We start from the raw sequence: 21,242 nt of genomic DNA, 5'->3' as shown, positions 1-21,242 counted from the left end.
GGCCATTTAACTATTAAACAGCTAAGTCCCGATTTGCACTCGGCAGATGGTGGTTGACTTTGGAATAACAGCCGGATCCTGGACCTGTACTAGCGGCAGGATGAGGCGTGCGGACAGGTGGACACCTACCTGGGCGAGCAGTGCACAGCCTTGGCCGGCGGCTCTTAGCACCGGCGTGGGCGGGGCGTGGGCGTGGCCTCCGACTCGCAGTTCTCCACTAGCCTCCCTGGCAGCGCGAGAGTCCCGCCCCCAGCCGAGAGGAGGACAGGGATTGGCTTTTTCGAGGCCGATTGACGGCGCAGCGCTCGAGCCAAGGAGGCGGTGGAGGCGGAGTCACAGGAGGAAGTGGGAGTAGAGAAGGCTCGAGGCGGGCTGGCCAGCGGGCCGCCGCCGCCACTTTGTCGAGTCGCCGCCGCCACTGGGGAGATGGAGGGGCCGGGACTGGGCTCGCAGGTGAGTGCGGTTGGGCGCAAGCGTCTCCGGGGCCCGGCGGGTAGCTGAGGCGATGAAGAGACGGAGAGCTTGGGTGTGAGGTAGCTCTCAGAGGGGCCTCAGGGAGCGGAGGGGCAGGGTCCAGGGAGGGGGAAGCCTGGAAACGCCGAGAATGATGCAGGGAATTCTCTCCGAGGCGACCGGGAAGAAACGGCGAAGACATAGGGATGAGTGCCATACCGGCTCTTGCTCATCCACCTCAGGGCCGGGACCGCTGTGGGCCTGGGAGGGGAGGGAAGCCGTTCCTGGGAGAGGTGTCAGGTGACACACCTGAGTTGGACCAGCCCTTCTTGACCTTGGCCTGAAGTCTGGGAGGTTTTATTCATTTCTTTTTCGGCCGAGGCGCCTGGGAACCTGCCTTCGCCCCACCCAGCCCTGTTCCAGCTCCCTATTTCCATATCCTTGCTTACTCCTTGGAGTATCTGAGGCTGTTTGTTTAGGCCGGAGAAAGCGGGGTGGAGAGGGAGGTGCGTGATAGCTATCTGCAGAATCCCAAAGGACTCTGTGTGTGGCGGAGGTCGTGCTGGAAGCCAAATGTAGTTTCAGAAAACAGGAGGTGCTAATGGGGAGTGACAGGAGGTACATGTTAGCTCCAGGAGAACTAGATTTTTATCCTTTTTGTTTGTGGTTCTGAGCATATTATAGATGGTTACTTAGTATTTGTTGAATATATGAAAAATACTCAGGTTCAGCCAGGGTCTAGTGAGTTCTTAGCGTATATATACACCAAATGCTTTTGTGTGCATTATTTAGTTACAGAATTGAAGCATCCTTAAGGTGATAGAATCCCCATTTACAGATGAGAAAACTGAAGCTGTCTCCAGCTGGAGTGAATTGGGTAGTAGATTTTTCTGTCCCTAAGTGGGATTCAAGCAGTTTGAAATGATTGGCTTAGTTGGCCTCTCTAAAAAACATCTTTGCCATCTTGAGACTGTTGCTCATGCTCACCCTTTCCCTCCATTCTTTCACCAAGCTGATGTAAGATTAAGTGAGGAGCAAAACAGGAGGGAAATTGTCAAATGTTCTTGCATTTTGATAGAATAAAAAAGGTTTGCAAGCAGACCAGATATTACAAAAGAGTGTAGAACCTTCACATGGAAATTGTCTTGTTTGTTTTCTTCCCCCTTAGAGTTTCAAGGAAAAGTTATTATCATATCTTAATTACTACCACTTATTTACAGAAGCCTTTAAGTGCTTAAACTTCATTACCTGGTGCTTCAGGAAAGATTGCCCTGCTTGAATTCCCTGCCACATGGAGGGAGAGCATGATTCAGAGGTTGAGATTAAATGGGACAGGGTAGAGATCATTGTTGTTGTTAATAATAATTGCTATTAACTTTTTCAATAATAATGTAAAGATCTTACCTGTATACGATGCTCTACAGTTTGCAAAATACTTCTGTATTCTTAATCCTCATTGTGACTCTGTGAGGTTGGGAGGGATTGTTACTACAGTTTTAAAGATTAGAATTGAGGCTCAAAAAGTTGGGAGTCATGGAATTTCCCTGGTGGTCCAGTGGTTAAGACTTAGTGCTTTCACTACCGTGGCTCAGGTTCATTCCCTGGTTGGGGAACTGAGGATCCTGCAGGCTTTGTGGTGAGGCAAAAAAAAAAAAAAGTCGTCATTTGTTAAAAGGCTAATAGCTGCTAAGTGACAGAGCCAAGACCTCATTCCTTTTACCAGGGGTTAAGCATTGTTACAGGTGCTGGAGATTAATTGGTGAACGAAACAGACAAGAACATTCCTGCTCTGATTGAATTTGGTTCCTCTGATTCCAGCTGAAAGGTTTTTTTTTTTTTTTTTTTTTTTTTTAACCAGAATTTGCCTTTACTTTCTGGCCCCCAGTTTCCTCTCTGACCTCATTTTTTATTAATACTGCTTTCTTGCTCAATCAACCAAAGCCACTCTGGCCCCAAGGCCTTTGTACTTACTATTCACTCTATCTAGAAAACTCTTTCCTCATATGTTCACATGGCTTACTCTCTCCACTTTTGTAAGGTCTTGACACAAATGTCACGGCAATGTTGGCAGGCCCTCCCCATCATAGCCACTATCAGCAACATTCCCTAACCTCCTTCCTTCCTTTATGTTTCTTCTCAGCATTTAATGTTATTAACATACTCTGTAAATAATTGCCCAGTGAATAAACTTGGATACTTAACTCTGTTAATACAGAGTATTTGTTAATGCCATGAGAAATATTAATGGCTATCTGTCTGATCTCTCTTTGTTTTATTTGATAATCGTCAGGATTTTGAGCCTCATGAGAGTTTAAATATGGTTTTCTAGATCTTGGTTTTCTATTTAGTTAATTAACTTTAATGGTACTTATATACTATATAGAAAAAGTAATTGGATTCAAGGTATCTCCACATGAAAAATACCTCTTATATCTTAACTGTGTTCCAGTCATCTACTACTGTGTAACAAATCATCCCAAATCATAGCAGTCAGGATTTTGGCCAGGGTAAAGCAGGGATGGTTTGTTTCTGTTCCACCATGTCTGGAGCCTCTGCTGGAAAGACTTGTCCCCTGGGATGACTCAGGCTGGTATCATTTGGTGGTACCCTCAGTCACATGTCATGATGATTTTGAGCAGGGACACCTGCACGTGGCCTGGGCCTCTGGAGAGCATGGCAGCTGGGTTCCAAGAGTGACTATTTCGAGAGACAGAAAGAGGAAGCTGCTGATTTCTGAGGCCTGAGCCTGCCGAGCATCGCTGGCCGAGTGTCACTTCTGTGGTATTTTATTATTGAAGTAGTCAGAGAGCTCAGATTTGAGAGGGAAGGATGTAGATTCTTTCCTCTTGATGGAGAAGTATCAAAGAACTTGGGGACTTTGTTATAATAGTCACCACAGATGTATTCATAGCTGTCTTATAGAATTTTATAATATCTTGTTCTGCTTTTTCTGCTCCTTGTGGAGGAGAGTATTCAGCTAGCTACAAGTCTTTTTTTTGGTATCCCTGCCCCTCCTTTTCTTTTTCTTATTTTGAACTGTGTCTATTGTGTTCAGGGCCATATCAAGGTGTTTCTTGAACAGTGACTGACACACAGGAGGCATTCAAGAAACACCTGGTGAATGAATGAATGAATGGATTGTAGCAAGAATTTTGTCTTATTCATCCTTTATCCCTAAGTACCTAGTACCCTGACTGGTATATAGTAGGTGTTCTTTACATTTCCCTAAGTGAATGATTAATGAAAACTCTTATGAGTTTGCTGGTGTCTATTGCTCGATCTATTCTATTACCCTAATATTGTAGGCAGCCATATATCAGTTAGGCTTCCACTGCCACGAAGGGTGTTTGCTTATGCGGTGATGCCTTTACCAGTATACATGTCAATAATAACTACTGTAACAGCTCTTCTTAGAACTGTAAACATGGATTTGGAAATAACTTTATAGCTACATTGATGTCCTATCATTTTACAAATGTAGAAACTGAAGCCCAAAATCAGGTAGATGATTAGCTACCATCATACAGCCAACCTGAATTCTGAGACTTGGACCTTGTTCTCACGGAGATTACCTTTCAACATGGTAAAAAGGAAATAACTAGAGAAAACTTAAAAAAAAACCAGCAAGTAATTTCTAAGAAGGATGTAGGATCGCGACAAACTTTGCTCTAACTTTTGTGTTGGGACTGCATGGTGGTTTTCTGTAAACATTTTATGTGACTGTCCTGAAGTTAACCTCCCCGCAAAGCAGGTCATTTCCTTTCTCACCTGTAGCTCTTACGGCAGAATGTTGAGAGTGAGTGATATCTAGAGCAAAGAACATAGCTTACAGCTGTGTCCTCTAAGCTTTTTGATCATGCAGTCCTATCAGTAAAGCAGCTTTGGGCTTGCACCCCTAGAGTAAACCACCTGCAATGTGAAAAGCAGGAATTAAAGTTTTCCTTATTGTACGATGACCTGTATTGTGAGATTAAGGGAATGATGAAAGGCACGTGCACTGCATGCTGGCTGGAAGCTGAGGCCTCCAGCTGCACAGTCAAGATCATCCAGATACTACTGACCACAGTTCGTTGTCCCTTGTTGGCCCCTGACCAGTTAACTTACGTGTTAACAGGGATGATCCTGGGGCATGTGGTGAGCTGGGACGTAAAAAGTTCAGCTCCTCTGATGTACCCGGGGCCTGGGAGAAGGAGCCAGTCTCCAAATCCATATCATCATGTTATTACCGGATTTGACAGTGTGTTTCTCAATTGTACCCGTAAGTGAATAGCTCAGTATATACTCATGGTAAGGTTTTGAGTTAAAAATACTGAATATAAGTCTGCTTCAGATCAGCCTTTTTGATAATTTGAACATTTGTTTGGAGGGAGGCTGGCCTTCTGTTAGATCAGATCAGACCTTCTCTGTTGCACTTGTGGCCAGTGAAGAGCACCCGTTACGACAAGTGTCAGCTCTGCCGTCTTCTTGTTTGCTTGACCTTGTATCAATACTACTGTTATTTCAGTTTATCGTTTCTTTGGAGTAATCAGTGTAAGCCACTTGCTTATTTTGGGAAGGATAGTTTTAAAATTAGTTAGTAGTTAAAATTAGGTAATATACCTTGAGAATTAGCCTGATGAATGCCGCAATATGGTGAAGGTCCCATTGTAACCCCTCTGGGTGTGGACCTTTACGCTGCCCCCAAGTTACCTTGTAAACAGACCATGAGGAGTGACCTGCTGGATATACAGATCGCATGAGTCCTCCAGGACTAAAAACTCATAAAGATTAAAGAAGACAAATTTATAAACTTTTGTGGCTTTCCCTCCCCCCTTTGTAAAACATACAGAAGTCATTATAACAGCAACTTTAACATTTTCTTCTGTTCCCGAATGGGTTACTGAGTGCTTGGCCTGGAGTGCACTTGCCTCGCTTTGGAGACTGTTGGCTTTGACGCCGGCTTTGAGTTTATGTAATCACTTTTAGCTTTTACTCTGATTTGGATTTAGGCAAAAACGACATGAACACAAGGTACCTCCTGTTGTCTACTCTTGATCACCAATTTTTGCCGTTCCATCACATACTGCTTCAGTTACCACTTGAAGTATCTCTTTGTCTCTGACTCAGCTGCCCTGGTAGACTTAGCTCCTAGAGGATATGCACTGATGTCTTGTGTTCTAGCATAATGCTTTGCATGTCATAAAAACACAGTAATTAATTGCTGAATAAACTGTTGATAATAAATAAATGCTCTTTATATTGAAATGTGTAATCCTCTTCAACTTTCTGCATGAAAAATGAAACTGATGTCCTTAAAGCCCTGAGGCATAATGAGAAGTAATACATTTTTTTTTTTTGAAGTAATACATTTTTATCTATATAATATACAACATTTATTTGTGATGAAAAATCTGTATATAAAGAAAGGCTTAATCTTCTTAATGTATAAATGGAAGAAAGATACATAATCCACTAGAAAAACAGACTATGAAAAGGCAACCCACAAAGAGAAAATATGAGACAATAAACAATAAACAACTAGGGGCCCGTGAAATGCAAAGCAGGATGCCATGTTTTTTAGCCATCAGATTGGAAAGATTGTAAAAAGATTGGTAATATTCAGTTATGGGGAGGTTTTGGGAAAAAGAACACTTATACTTGCTGCTGGGAATGTGAATTAGGGAAGATAATTGGTCAGTATCTGTTTATGTTTAAAATACATATATATTTTTTTGACCCAGCAGTTCTGTGTTGGTGAATCAATGTTAGAGAATGTATACGATGTTAATTATAGGGTTGTTTAGAGAGTGAATGCTAAAATCAGCTTGCATGTCTAACGTCTAATTATGCTAGATCTTTACAATGGAATAATATTCCATTGTAAACAACTAACAACTGTAAACAGTTGTTTATTTATTGTAGACAAACAAACAACTATTGTTTACTGACCCCAGGGCTGTACATGATATATTGTTAGGTGAGACAGGCAAGTTGATGAATAATTATATAATCAAATCCCATGTTTGAAGATGTTTTGTTAAATATAAGAAGAAAATCATAAAAACCTGTGTAAACTCTATGATGTTATATATATATTAAAGTATATACAGATAGTGAGGAAGGATATATACCAAACTGTTAATAATAGTATCTCTACTGGTACAAGATTGGGAGGGAAAGAGTACAGAATATCAGCTAAAGTGCTCAGGTCTGTAATTGCTGGAGCTTTAAAATGAGTGTGAATTACTTTATGATTTAAAAAATTTTAAGTTTTATATAAAAAGCAGACTGATTTCTCTGTTATCTATATCTGCTGTTTATTGAGACTGAAGAAATTCTGAGTAGAGTTTAACTCTTTCCTTGATCTCTGTCTTCTTTTAGTTGGAGGTAGTTATAATTACTGTGATGTGGTGAAGAGAATCCTGATGTCCTTTTGATGTTTTAATCTCATTACGTATATGTTTATATTTATCTATGTGAGGGTGTGCATGTAAATAAGAGTGTCATGCAGTGAGGTTGAATTTACCAGAGAAGTCAGAACTTGTGTATTCAAAAAACATTTGTGATTCTAGCTCTGGCTAAGGAGCAAAGAACCCTCCAACATGTCTGTCCCCTTGAATGGACTGGATAGAATAGAATGCTCTTTAAGGATTCGCAGAAGAAAATTGTAGCAGGCAGAGCAGGGGGAAAGACCAGAATTTGAAAAACCACTGAACCAGGAGCTAGTTTGCCTTTTTCCCATCTGAGTCCCCTCCTCTCCTCCACCCCCAACCCTGGGACTTGAACTCTGGCAGTGAGCATCCCTGCAGACAGGAGTGCTCGTGGAGAAGTCCTCTAGTTCAGGTTCAGGAAGCAGGAAAGTGGTCTCCTGGCAGCACAAGCACCTGAAACTCCGAGGGAGGAGAACTTCCTCTCTGAGCAGAGGAGTTGTGGTCCCAAGGCAGTGGTTGTTAGAAGTGACAGCAGAGGCATGATCCATGAAAGAAAAAAAAAATCGCTATATTATACTTCATTGAATTAAAAATGTTTGCTGTATGAAAGAGACTTAAGAAATGGGAAGATAAGCTACAGATGGGTAGAATATATTTACAAATCACATATCTGACAAAGGACTTACTTATGTCTAGCGTGTGTAATGTAAGGAACTCTCAAAACTTAGCAGTGAGAAAATAGCCCAATTGAAAAAATGAGTAAAAAGACAGTTCACCAAAGAAGATATACAGATAGCAAATAGCACATGAAATGACACTCAGCCCCCGTTAGCCATTAGGGATATTCAGTCTGAGGCCTGATGAAACACTACTACACATCTATTATACTGACGAGAGAGTATCCGTGCCAGAGGTTGCAGAGCAAGTGGAACTCTCGTAATTGCTAATGGCAATGCAAAGTGGTCCAGCCACTCCGGAAAACGATTTGGCAATTCCTTATAAATTTAACGTCTACTTACCAGATGGTCAAGTAAATTTCACTGTTAGAGAAGCAAAACATATGTTCGCACAAAATGTATGTTTATAGCAGCTCCATTTATAATTGCCAGAAGCTGGAAACAACCCAGGTGGGTTGTTTAAATGGATAAACTGTGATACATTCATGTAATGGAATACTATATAGCAGGAAAGGAACTATTAATAACATACAGTAACTTGGATGAGTCTCAGCATTATGCTGAGTGCAAGAAGCCAGTCTTAGAAGATTATATTCTGCATTATTCCATTGTTTGACAGTCTGGGAAAGAAAAAAGTGAGTAATGAAGAACATATCCATGGTTGCCAGGAGCTGAGGTAGTTGAGCTAGAGATGTGGCTTAAAAGGAATATCCCAAGGGTGTCTCTTGAGGTGTTGGACCTGTTCTGGATCCTGATTTTGGTAGTGATTACAAGACTCCACATGTGTTAAAACCCACAGAACTATACACCAAGAGGTCACTTTAACTGTAAGATAACTTAGAACAAAAGTACTGATCACTTAATGAGTAACCTCTTGAGGGATTGTGAACTTCTTTCAGTAAATCTATCATTTCTTTAATCTCTTTTGGAACTCCTGGAGAATTGATGTAAGCACATTTCACGTATCTTCAGTTTTCTGTTCCTGATGTGTATTCATCCTTTCAGAGTTGTTTTTAAACAATGAGACTTCCCTGGTAGCTCAGGTGGTAAAGCGTTCTACCTACAGTGCGGGAGACCTGGATTCGATCCCTGGCTCAGGAAGGTCTCCTGGAGAAGCGAATGGCAACCCACTCGGGTATTCTTGCCCACCCCCGCCCCCACCCCCCAAAAAAGGGGCTCAAGGGGACATGGACTTCCCTGGTGGCTCAGATGGTAAGGCGTCTGCCTACAATGCGGGAGACCCAGGTTTGATCCCTAGGTTGGGAAAGATCCTCTGGAGAAGGAAATGGCAGCCCACTCCAGTACTCTTGCCTGGAAAATCCCATGGACGGAGGAGCCTGGTGGGCTATACAGTCCATGGGGTCGCAAAGAGTCAGACACGACTGAGCGACTTCACTTTAAACAATGAGAAGTTGTTCAGAGACAGGTCTGGTGAGTAAGATGGATAAAAGTCTGGTAACAGCTTTATGGTATCTTTACCATAGATGAGATTATAAAATAAAAAGCCAGTTTGGATTTCCAGGAATGATTTGCTAGATATTTGGTGTGAACCTCTCCCTTAAATGCAACTAAACATGCTGGATACAGTAGAAAGTCTTTTTAAGTATTTTATATTGTATATGCTATTGTAAATTTTGAAAAAGATCCCTTCGGGTTTTCTGTGTGTATGATCATGTCTGCAGATAAAGGTGGATTTGCTTCTTTTCTAACCTGTATGCACTTTTTCTTTCCTTTGCTCTTGCTCTGGCCAGGACTTCATTACACTGTTGATGACAAGTGGTGATAGTGGGCATTCTTGTTTCGTCTCAGTCTTTACACTTAAAGCATTCAGTCTTTTACTGTTAAGTGTGTGGTAGCTGTAGATTTTTAAAAAATGATTCATTTATTTTTGGCTGTTCCGGGTCTTTGTTGCCGCGTGCGGGCCTTTCTCTAGTTGTGGAGGGCAGGGAACGGCTCTCTGTTGCAGCACGTGGGCTTCTTGTACGGTGACTTCTCATTGCATTTAGGCTTCAGTAGTCAGGCTGCATGGGCGCAGTAGCTGTGGTTCCTGGACTCGAGAGCACAGGCGCAGTAGCTGTGGTGCGTGGGCCTAGCTGCTGGCAGCATGTGGGATCTTCCCAGACCAGGGGTCGTACCCGTGTCTCCTGCATTGACATGTGCGTTCTTTACCATTGAGCTGCCAGGGAAGCCCTGTAGATTTCTTATAAATGCTCTTTATCAGGTTGAGGAAATCCCCTTCTTTCCCTAGTGTGGGAAGAGTGTTTGTCATGCATGGGTGTTGCATTCTGTCAAAGGCTTTTGTTCTGCTGAATTGAGTATCTTTATTTTGTGAAGATGATGGATTATACTGATTCCTTTTGAAATGTTTAAGCTTGGTTGTAATGTATATTATGCTTTTTATATTTGAATCACTGAATACAATTTTGCTGACATTTCATTAGGATCTTTACATGTATATTCATGAAGGGTATTAAGTCTGTAGTTTTTGTTACTGAGAATGTCTGTTGGTTTTTTTATTTTCGGGATCATGCTGCCTCCTAAAATGAGCTAGGAAGCAATCCCTCTGTATTCTGAAGGAGTTGGTATCATTTCTTCCCTGAATGTTTTCCTAATGTTTGCTGGTTAAAAGTTACGTGGGCCTGGAGTTGTTTTGTTTTTGTTCGATGGGAAGTTTTTGTTTGTTTAATACTTTTATTTATTTACTTGGCCACGCCAGGTCTTCACTGTGGGATGTGAACCCTTCGGTGTGGCGTGTGGGGTCTAGTTCCCTGACTAGGGATCAAACCTGGGCCCCCTGCATTGGGCGCACAGAGTCTTAGCCACTGGACTATGGGGAAGTCCCTACTGGGAAGTTTTACAATTATGAACTCAATTTCTTTAATAGATAGAGTGCTACTCATTTCTTTTTAATTCCATTTTGATAACTTGTGTGTTCTGAGAAAATTTTTTGCATTTCATTAGGTCATTGAATTTAATGGCATAAACATGATCACAAAAGTCCCTTATTACCCTTTTAGTGTTTGCAGAATCTTATAACAGTGTCCTCTTTTTTAAACCTACTATATGTCATTGACATCTTTATTTTTGGTCAGTCTGGAGGTTTATCAATTTTATTGATTTATTATTTCCAAAGAACCAGCTTTTTAAAGAAAAACTTTACACTCTATGTTTTTCTTTTCTTTTTTTAGTAATTTTTATTTATTTATTTATTTTCGTTGCCCTAGGTCGTCATTGCTTTGGCGGGCTTCTGAATTTCAGCAATCAGGGGCTACTCTTCATTGCAGTGTGTGGGCTTCTCATTACAGTGGCTTCTCTTGCTGTGGAACACAGGCTTAAGGTGTGTGGGCCTCAGTAGCTGTGGCTTGTGGGCTCTAGAGCGTGGGCTCAGTAGTTGTGTCACACAGGCCCAGCTGCGCTATGGCCCATGTAATCTCTCGACCACAGATGGAACCATGGGCAGATTCCCATCTACTGCACTACCAGGGAAGTCCCAAGAACAGCTTTTGGTTTCAGTGATTCTGCATTTTTTTTTCTTTTTTGTATTTCATGGATTTCCCTATCCTTATTGTTTCATTCATTCTACTTTGGGTTTACTTTCCTTCTCTAGATTCTTAAGGCAAAAACTTAGGTCATTTGTTTTAGTTTCTTCTTTTTTTCCCACTCAGTTCAGTTTAGTTGCTCAGTCATGTCTGACTCTTTGTGACCCCATGGACTGCAGCACACCAGCCTCCCTGTCCATCACCAACTCCTGGAGCTTACTCAAACTCATGATCATTGAGTCGATGATGCCATCCAACCATCTCATCCTCTATTGTCCCCTTCTCCTCCTGCCTTCAATCTTTCCCAGCATCAGGGTCTTTTCCAATGAGTTGGTTCCTCGAATCAGGTGGCCAAAGTATTGGAGTTTCAGCTTCAGCATCAGTCTTTCCAATGAATATTCAGGACTGATTTCCTTTAGGATGGACTGGTTGGATCTCCTTGCAGTCCAAAGGACTCTCAAGAGTCTTTTTCCCATTATAAGGATTTAAAGCTAAACATTTACTGTATTTACAACTGTGTTGTTTAGTTTCCAAATATTCTACATATCCTTTCATTATTTATTTTTAATTTAATTCCAGCTGTGGCCAGAGAACATACTCTGTGTGAATTCAACCCATATAAGTTTATTGAGACTTGTTTTATGGCCCAGTATATTATCTGTCTTGGTGAATAGTCCATGTGTACTTGGAACACATATCTATTCTGTTGTTGGGTGGGATTTTATGAAAACGTCAGTTGGATCCAATTGGTGGGTAGTGTTACGTCTTCTTGGTGGTGCAGCGGTAAAGAATTGCCTGCCAGTGCAGGAGACAGGGTAGACGCGAGTTTGATCCCTGGGTCAGGAAGATCCCCTGGAGTAGGAAATGGCAACCCACTCCAGTATTCTTACCTGGAGAATCCCATGGACAGAGGAGCCTGGTGGGCTACAGTTCATGGGGTCCCAAAGAGTCGGACACAGCTGAGCGACTGAACACACACACATGCATCTGTTTCTGATTTCTCTCCTTTTCTAGTAGCTGAAAGATGTACTAAAATACTCAACTCTAATAATGAATTTTCCTGTTTTTCTTTTTTGCCTCATGAATTTTGAAGTTCCTTTTGGGTGCACATGTGTTTAAGATTGTTATATCTTCTTGATAAATTGCCTTCTTTAATATTTTGAAATGTCCCTCCTTATCTCTGCTAATATTTCCTGTGCTGATGTCTACTTTGTCTTATATTAATAGAACCATTGAATTCCTTATGCTTATTTTGTTTTTGCATGGCATATCTCTTTCTATCCTTTATTTTTTTTTTTTCTATCCTTTATTTTTAACCTATGTATGTTTTTGTATTTAATGTGAGTTTCATGTAGAGGACGTGTAGTTTTCTTGGTGCTTGCTTTTTTAAAAATCCAGTCTAACAAACTGTCTTTCATTTGGTTTTCTTTAGACCATGAGTATTTAATGTGATTATAAACATAGTTTAGTATAAATGTATTACCTTATATGTTTTATTCCTTCTCTGTTCTTTGTTCATTTTCCCTCTACTTTTCCTGCAGTTTGAAAGATACTGAGTATGTTTTAAGTGTTTTATTTTATTTCTGCTATTGGCTTATTGCATGACTTTATTTATTTAGAAGTTGCTCTTGGGTTTACTTACAACTGTTTATCTGCAAATACTGTTTTAAGAATCTCCTGTAACAATATACTTCTGTTTATTGTCATCAAGAAATTTTAAAATGTGAAAAGTCTGTTATGTTGACCCAAGTAATTATACGTATTTACCCATGTAGTTCTGTCACTCTTTATTTCTTTGTATTGATTCAGATTTCTGTCTGGTATTATTTTCCTTTAGCCTGAAAAACATCCTTTTTTATTTCTTGTAAGATAGTGTCTGTTGGCAGTTTTCTTAGCTTTGATTTGTTTGAAAAAAGTGTTTCTTTCATTCCTATTTTTCAAGAATATTTTTGTTAGTGTTTGCAGGTTGTTTTTTCCTTTAGATTTTAAAGACTGTCTTGCTTTTGTCTTCTGGCTAGTACTTACTGCTAAGAAGTCTGAGTTCATTCTCATCTTTGTTTTTTTGAACATGATGTGTTTTTTTCCTTGGACTGCTATCTTTATCATTGATTTTGAGTGGTTTGATTATTATATGCCTTGGTGTAATATTATGAGCTTGGTGTTGCTTTGGTTTGTTGAGCTTGTAGGAGCCATGGGTTTATAATTTTCACCAAATTTGGAAGATTTTTGGCTGTTGTTTAGTCAAATATTTGAAAGTATTTCCTCTTCCTCTTCTGGGATTTCATTTATACATTGGGATATAGCCTTAGGGTGTATTCGCCGTGACTTCCTGAAGCAGACGCCTGGTGACCTTCCTGCTGTCAAGAACCATGACCCTCCACCTATTACAAGTAACAGGATACTTTGGTGTCTTTTGCAGATGGCCTTTGTTTTATGACAGAAATATTTGGTTGGTGCAAATGTTATTGCAGTTTCAGACCATGAGTGTTATATCATTATAACTAGGTTCAAGCACATCTTTATTAATCAAAATATGAACCATTATAGTCAACATGTTTTTGCCAACAAGAATAAGTTTGTTTATTCCTGTAGTATAAAAATCTGTGCTTTGCAATTCAACAAACTCTTGAAAAACATTTTCTGTCTCCTGCTGGTTTTGGAAGGGTTTTCCCTGCAAAAAGTTGTCGAGATGCTTGAAGAAGTGATAGTCATTTGGTGCAGGGCAGGTGACTATGAGGGCTTCCCTGGTGGCTCAGATGGTAAAGAATCTGCCTGCAATGCAGGAGACCCAGGTTCAATCCCTGGGTTGGGAAGATCCCCTGGAGAAGAGAATAGCTACCCACTCCAGTATTCTTGCCTGGAGAATTCCATGGACAGAGGAGCCTGGTGGACTAGAGTCCATGGAGTTGCAAAGAGTCAGACACAACTGAGCAACTAACACTTTCACTTCAGGTGAATATGGTGGATGAGGCAAAACTTTGTAGCCCACTTTGTTCAACTTTTGAAGCGTTGCTTGTGCAGCGTGTGGTCGGGCATTGTCATGGAGAAGAATTGGGCCCTTCGTGTTGACCAATGCCAGCTGCAGGGGTTGCAGTTTCCTGTTCATCTCATCAATTTGCTGAGCACACTTCTCCGATGTAATGGTTTCACAGGGGTTCAGAATGCTCTAGTGGATCAGACTGGCAGCAGACCACCAGACTGACCATGACCTTTTATTCTGATGCAAGTTTGGCTTTGGGAAGTGCTTTGGAGCTTTTTCTCAGTCCAACCACTGAGCTGATTGTCACCCTGGGTTGTATGGAATCCGCTTTTTGTCGCATATCACAATCACAATAAAAAAATGGTTTGTTGTTGTTGTGTAGAATAAGAGAAGATGACACTTCGAAACGATTTTTTTGATTTGCAGTCAGCTCATGAAACACCCACTTATTGAGCTTTTTCAGCTTTCCAGTTTGCTTCAAATGCTGGATGACCATAGACTGGTCGATGTTGGGTTCTTCAGCACCTTCTGTAGTTGTAAGAGGAGTAGCTTGATGATGGCTCTCTGTTGGTCGTTGTCAACTTTCAACAGCTGTCCACTGCACTCTTCGTCTTCAAGGCTCTCGTCTCCTTTGCAAAACTTCCTGAAGCACCACTGCACATACTGTTTGTTAGCAGTTTCTGAGCCAAGTGCGCTGTTGATGTTGCAAGTTGTCTCTGCTGCTTTATGATCCATTTTGAACTTGAATTAAAAAGTAACTGGAATTTACTTTTTGTCTAACATCATTTCATAGTCTAAGATAAATATAAACATCAGGTAATAAGTCATTAGCAACAAAACCAAGTGAGAAGTATGCATTAAAGTGATGTATAACATAACCACATTTATTTGAGAATGTATTCCAGTGTTGAAAGGTAGAGTTCAACAGTGCAAAACCACAATTACTTTTGCACCAACCTAATACCTAATTTGGAATTTTCTAATATTAAGCATCTAATCCTAGTGAATAGAATTAAAAGGAAAATCTTCTGTAGGCTATACCTCTAAGAATGAAAAACAAATCATTTAACTGATAGATATTGTTGATAGTACCAGATGCTTTATGATGCAGTTGATTGTGACATTGATTCTCTTGCTGTGCCTCGTCAAGTTACTCTTTCTCTTCAGTGCAGGAATCACAGCCATGGCCCCTACCCTCCAGGATTTGGCCGACATGGAGTCTGTGCGCATGAAAACAAAGAACTTGCCAAGGCGAGAGAAGCTCTTCCTCTTATAGAGGATTCTAGTAACTGTGACATTGTAAAAGCTACTCAGTAAGTCTGCCTAATGCTTTGCTTTATCCTTAGTTTCTGTTGAGTTACAATAACCTATGTGCAGTTCATGGCACTCCCGTGTACACCTTCCTCCCTTCATACTCCAGTGATATATGTTTGTCATACCAGCATCGGAGCATTTGATACAGTGCACCTTAGTTTTTTATTAATGGTCTCTTCCATTAGATTGTGAACTTCTGAGCAAAAGCATGTCTTTTCCATCTTTGTAACCCCAGTGCTTTTGCACAGTTTCTGTATTGTATTAGGTTCTCAATAAGTGTTCATTGAGTGAGCAGATGGTTTTAAATGACACTCATGCTAGACTCTGAGTTTGAAATACACATCTTAGGCTTTTAAACTATACTACAACCTAAATATGAAGATGAGATGAATACAACTCACACATTTATGGGTATTTTAAACATTTATTGATTACTTTCTATGTAGCTATTTTGTTGGGTGCACTAGAAGAAAGTCAGTAAAATAGAAACAGGTTTTCTGACCACTTGAAACTATAGTTTCGGACCACTTGAAACATAGTTGGTTGTTTTGCTTTCACTGAAAATGAAATAATGTTTCGAGTTTCTCCTTAAGATTTCCACCTGTGAGTATTTGCCTTAAATCATTTCCAACATTTTCACCCTCATGGATCTCACTGATTGTTAACATCTACCACATCTCTTGCCATTGAATATGTTTTGAAATATTTTGCCTGTCAGATTATGTTAACTAGTAGGCCACTTTATCAGTAATCAAATATAGGCCTGCCTGTCAGAGCTTCTAATCTGCATGAAAGAAACCAATGTTACTGCACAAACTTGATATAGTTTCTGTCAAAAGTGAAGATGTTTGGTGATTAGTTAACCTGTTTGGCTTTAAACAGACTAATATATTGCTTATGTTTGTTAAAAAGTAATTGACAATTATTTTAATATTCTAATTACTAATTTACATGAATTCTGGAGGCCCTGGGAACCACTACTTTAGTTGAATATTATTTGAGAATGTTTTTATTGTTATATTTATATGAAGATGACAGTGTTCTTAAGGTAAATAGATATTTGCTTTAATTAAAATGGAAACATTTATATGTTTCACTGCTTTCAGTAAAGCTCTGTTATAATAAGTGTGAAAAATTAGGCTACATCATAGGGAATCTCAATAAAAACTCATATCTTTCCTAAAATTTTCTTCAGGTCTTGGACTTTCTTAAGTGATTGTGAGAAGATATTTAGGTAGTATTTGGGAAGGGTGAAAAAAGCTAGTTAGGATAGGTATTTTTGTATTTTTTAAATCATAATGTCCTTAAATAATTTGTACTCTTTATGTTTCTCATGTAAAGGGAGTATCTCTCTTTTTTTGATTCCCAATTATTTTTTATTAATTAATTTTTTTTAATTGGTGGAAAATTGGTTTACAATTTTGTGTTGGCTTCTGCTATACAGCAAGACGAATCAATCATAATTATATATATATATATATATATATATATATATATCCCTTCTGTCCTGAACCTCCTTCCTCTCCCCATCCCACCCCTCTAGATCATCACAGAGGAGTATTTCTTTTCCAATAAAATGTTAAAGTTGATATTTAAAAGATGGAGAATGTAAATATATATATGTATCATTATCAACAACTCATTTTCTCTAATATCTTCACTTCTTGTTGTCAGATGGGTATCTATCTTTTAAAAAATGCCATAAAGACAGGCATGTACACATTTTGATGAGGTGGAAGTTATTTAATAGTGTGGGAAACAGACATTCTGCCATTTGTTTTGATTTTGACCCTTGAAGGCACAGTAAAACATTCAGGTCCCTCTAAATAAAAGTAAGTTTCAAAGAAACTGAATGGTCTAGTAGGACTTAATAGTTTCTATTGAAAAGAAATAGAGCTAATGAATGATTTTGAAAATTATTTTAGCATTAAAAAGAGATATTTCTCTCCTGCTTTTCATTCTGATAGTTAAATAGGTCTCTGAATTATCCCTTCAATCGTCCCCTCCTTTCCATTCTTTTCCCTGAGGCTCCCTTTGCTGATCACCTGTCCCTAATACAAGAGCCTCTAAACTGGTCTCTCAGTCTTCACCTCAAGTTAGCTTCCATATTGCACTAATGTGATCTTTCTTACAGCCCAAAGCCTGAGTGCTTTCTTCTTTAAAACCTGCACTGGCTTCCCCTTGAGCCATAAAGACTAAATTTCACAGCATGGCAGAGAAGGATCATGCAGGCTTTGCCTGCCTCTCCTAGCCTCATCTCCTGCCATTGCCTTTCTTATGCTTTATGCTTCTGCAGTGCTAAATTGCTTATTATTTTTCCAAACATCTGGGTAGTTTCATATCTCTGGTTTTCGTACATGCTGTTACCTCTGCCTGAAATGTCTTCCCTTCATAGCTTGTACATCATGTTCCATCTACTTCAGGAAGAGCTAATCATTCCTTCCTTTTCTGTACCTACACCATGTCCATGTTTTATTGTTGAATTTATCCTGTTCCAGTTTGCTTTTAGTCTCGCTCCCTTATTGTGAGATCATCGCTTGGGCTTTGTTTGATTTGGGGATAAGATTATTGTCCAAAATCAGCGCCATGTATTCCTGGTGCATAGTGGAAGATCCAGTGAAACTTATTGAAAGAGGAAAACTATGAATGTTAAAAGTTTATTTCAGAAAATCAGGTTCAAGTCCAAAAAGATTTATCTGTCTGATCAGCTAGTAGCCAGGTTTACTTCTGTTGTTTGGGTTTACATCCCATCCACTTTATGAATATCTTTGCTAATTGTTATATTTATGTGTTGGCTGAAAGACACACCGGATAAAGACATGGTAAAAGAAAAAGACATTTTGATAGCTGAAATTATGTTAATGGTATCAGTTATGCCTTTTATTTTCCATCTTGTTGCAGATACGGCATTTTTGAGCGATGTAAAGAGTTGGTAGAAGCAGGATATGATGTCAGGCAACCAGACAAAGAAAATGTGTCTCTTCTTCACTGGGCTGCCATTAATAACAGGCTGGATCTTGTAAAGTAAGATGGGATATATGTGTGTTAATTAAGTGTGTGTTTTATAATTCTAAACCTTTCCTTCATTTGTCTTTTCTCTTTTCAAGTGCAAGTGTGTATGTTGAGCCACCTCTAATCCTTTATTATAAATGAATCTTTGAACTTTGTGCCATGCACAGTGGTTATCATAGTACTGAAAAGGACCTCAGAGATCATCTGGACCAGGACTCTCGTTGGCCAGAAATAAAAATTAAAAATGAAGTCACAGTTCAGGCAATGAATTTGAACATTTTTGGACATGGAACAATGGGCTGATTCAAAACTGGGAAAGGAGTACATCAAAGCTATATATTGTCATTCTGCTTATTTAACTTATATGCAGAGTACATCATGCAAAATGCTGGGCTGGATGAAGCACAAGCTGGAGTCAACATTGCTGGTAGAAATATCAGTAACCTCAGATATGCAGATGATACCACCCTTACGGCAGAAAGCAAAGAGGAACTAAAGAGTCTCTTGATGAAGGTGAAAGAGGAGAGTGAAAAAGCTGACTTAAAACTCAGCATTCAAAAAACTAAGATCGTAGCATCTGTTCCCATCACTTCATGGCAAATAGATGGGGAAACAATGGAAACAGTGACAGACTTTATTTTCTTGGACTCCAAAATCACTGAGGATGGTGATGCAACCTTGAAAGTTTTAAAAGACACTTGCTCCTTGGAAGAAAAGCTATGACAAACCTAGACAGTGTATTAAAAAGTAGAGACATTACTTTGCTGACAAAGGTCCGTATAGTCCAAGCTATGTTTTTTGCAGTAGTCATGTATGGATGTGAGAGTTGGATCATAAAGAAGGCTGAGCACTGAAGAACTGATGCTTTTGAACTGTGGTGCTGGAGAAGACTCGAGAGTCCCTTGGATGGCAAGGAGATCAAAGCAGTCAGTTCTTAAGGAAATCAACCCTAAATATTCATTGGAAGGACTGGTGCTGAAGCTGAAACTCCAGTACTTTGGCCACCTGATGTGAAGAACTGTCTCAGTGGAAAAGACCCTGATGCTGGGAAAGATTGAAGGCAGGAGAAGGGGATGACAGAGGAAGAGATGGTTGGATGGTATCACCGATTCAATGAACATGAGTTTGAGCAAGCTCCAGGAGATGATGAAGGACAAGGAAGCCTGGCATGCTGCAGTCCATGGGGTCACACAGAGTAGGACATGATTGAGTGATTGAACAATAACAACACATTTTTCACAATAGAATGGATAGTTTCACCAAGTTTAAAAGAATCACTGAAATTGTTATATTGTAATGATGCCAGGAGGAATGGATGGGTAGGGGAATAATTTAATAGCAAAATTAAATATGGAATGCATTTTAGATTAGGCATGTATTGGATTGTATAAAATTATTTCCGTACATAAAGCGCTACTGTGTTTTGTTTGTTTTTATATCTTTAGCATGTAAAATGTGTATTGTGTACATGAATGTGTATATGTTTTGTATTATACACATTTAAAATCCTGTGGTTTAAGAAAGTAAAAATATACTGAAGGTTAGAATAATGAGATATACTCACAGCCATACTCCTTTTCTGTGGAAATAAACTGGTGTTTTTACATAATATATGTGAAGCACAACTTTAAAATAATGAGACTAATTCCTGTAAGCCACAGAAGAAAATAAGTCTCTTTACCTTATAGTTTAACTTTATACAATGTGTCCCATCTATGCCTCCAAAATAGAGTGAAATACTCAAAATGTCTAACTTCTCTGGAAAAATTTTGAATTATTTTTTTGCTAGCTGCTTTTAGCATCATTATTTCCACATAGTAATTCTAACTTTAAGCTGTTAATTGTGACATAGTTTCACCTTTCTTCTTGCAAGTTAAATAGATCATCTGTAATAGAAACCTTCCAACCAGTCCATCCTAAAGGAGATCAGTCCTGGGTGTTCACTGGAAGGACTGATACTGAAGCTGAAACTCCAGTACTTTGGCCACCTCATGCGAAGAGTTGACTCATTGGAAAAGACCCTGATGCTGGGAGGGATTGGGGGCAGGAGGAGAAGGGGACGACAGAGGATGAGATGGCTGGATGGCATCACCGACTCGATGGGCATGAGTTTGAGTAAACTCCAGGAGTTGGTGATGGACAGGGAGGCCTGGCGTACTGTGATTCATGGGGTCGCAAAACTGAGTGACTGAACTGAACTGAACTGAAATATAAACCATTTCAGGAGTTTTGTGGTTAGAATCAGCAGAGAGTAGTTATTATGTGTTTAGTGTATAGTTGTAAAGGGATACTCATGACAGCAGGAGTAATTACTTACATGATGAGAATATTTCACCAGGGATCTGTTTGATGCTGTTATGTGAGTCTTTCAGACTTCTGCAGATCTGAGTGTTTTAGAGAGGGGCATTATTATAATTTCTGTTTTCAAATACATTTATTACTAAGAAAAATGGATGTTTTATTTCTTAGTATGAATTTTAAGTTTTAAATCTTATTTTCATTTATGTCTGCTCTTAACAGGTTTTATATTTCAAAAGGCGCTGTGGTAGATCAGTTGGGTGGAGATTTAAACTCAACTCCTCTTCATTGGGCCATCAGGTAAAGGTTTCTTTAAATACTGAAATTGCTATTCAGAATCAAAACTGATTTACGTATGTTCTGAACATTACAGACCAGCACTTTGCCACAGAATTTTCTGTGAAGATGGAAATGTTTGTGCTGTCCCATAAGGTAGCGCCACTAGCCACATGTGAAATGTAAAGTGTGGCTAATGCCACTAAGGAATTGAGTTTTTAATTTTAGTTAATTTTAGCTAATTTGCATTTAAATAACTATATATGGCTAGTAGTTCATACTA

At 39.5% G+C, this 21,242-nt stretch overlaps 1 protein-coding gene across 2 annotated transcripts in view; it reads left to right on the top strand.

Moving 5' to 3' along the window:
* The first annotated feature begins 341 nt into the window (after positions 1–341).
* Positions 342–21,242, top strand: part of ZDHHC13 (zinc finger DHHC-type palmitoyltransferase 13) — a 51,202-nt gene continuing 30,301 nt past the window's right edge. Inside the window, exons 1-4 of one of the 2 annotated variants that reach the window (XM_043451138.1) lie at positions 342–453; positions 15,232–15,372; positions 18,275–18,397; positions 20,906–20,983. Coding sequence is in view for 1 of the 2 variants with exons in the window: in XM_043451137.1 (XP_043307072.1) it covers positions 427–453; positions 15,227–15,372; positions 18,275–18,397; positions 20,906–20,983 (374 nt within the window). In the remaining variant the exon portion in view is untranslated. Of the gene's footprint in view, positions 454–15,226; positions 15,373–18,274; positions 18,398–20,905; positions 20,984–21,242 lie in introns of both variants that reach the window. The other variant, XM_043451137.1, reaches the window with a different exon arrangement.

The sequence above is a fragment of the Cervus canadensis genome, chromosome 29, assembly GCF_019320065.1.
Source record: "Cervus canadensis isolate Bull #8, Minnesota chromosome 29, ASM1932006v1, whole genome shotgun sequence".
Classification (NCBI taxonomy): Eukaryota; Metazoa; Chordata; class Mammalia; order Artiodactyla; family Cervidae; genus Cervus; species Cervus canadensis.
This window is presented reverse-complemented; position numbering and strand designations above follow the sequence as displayed.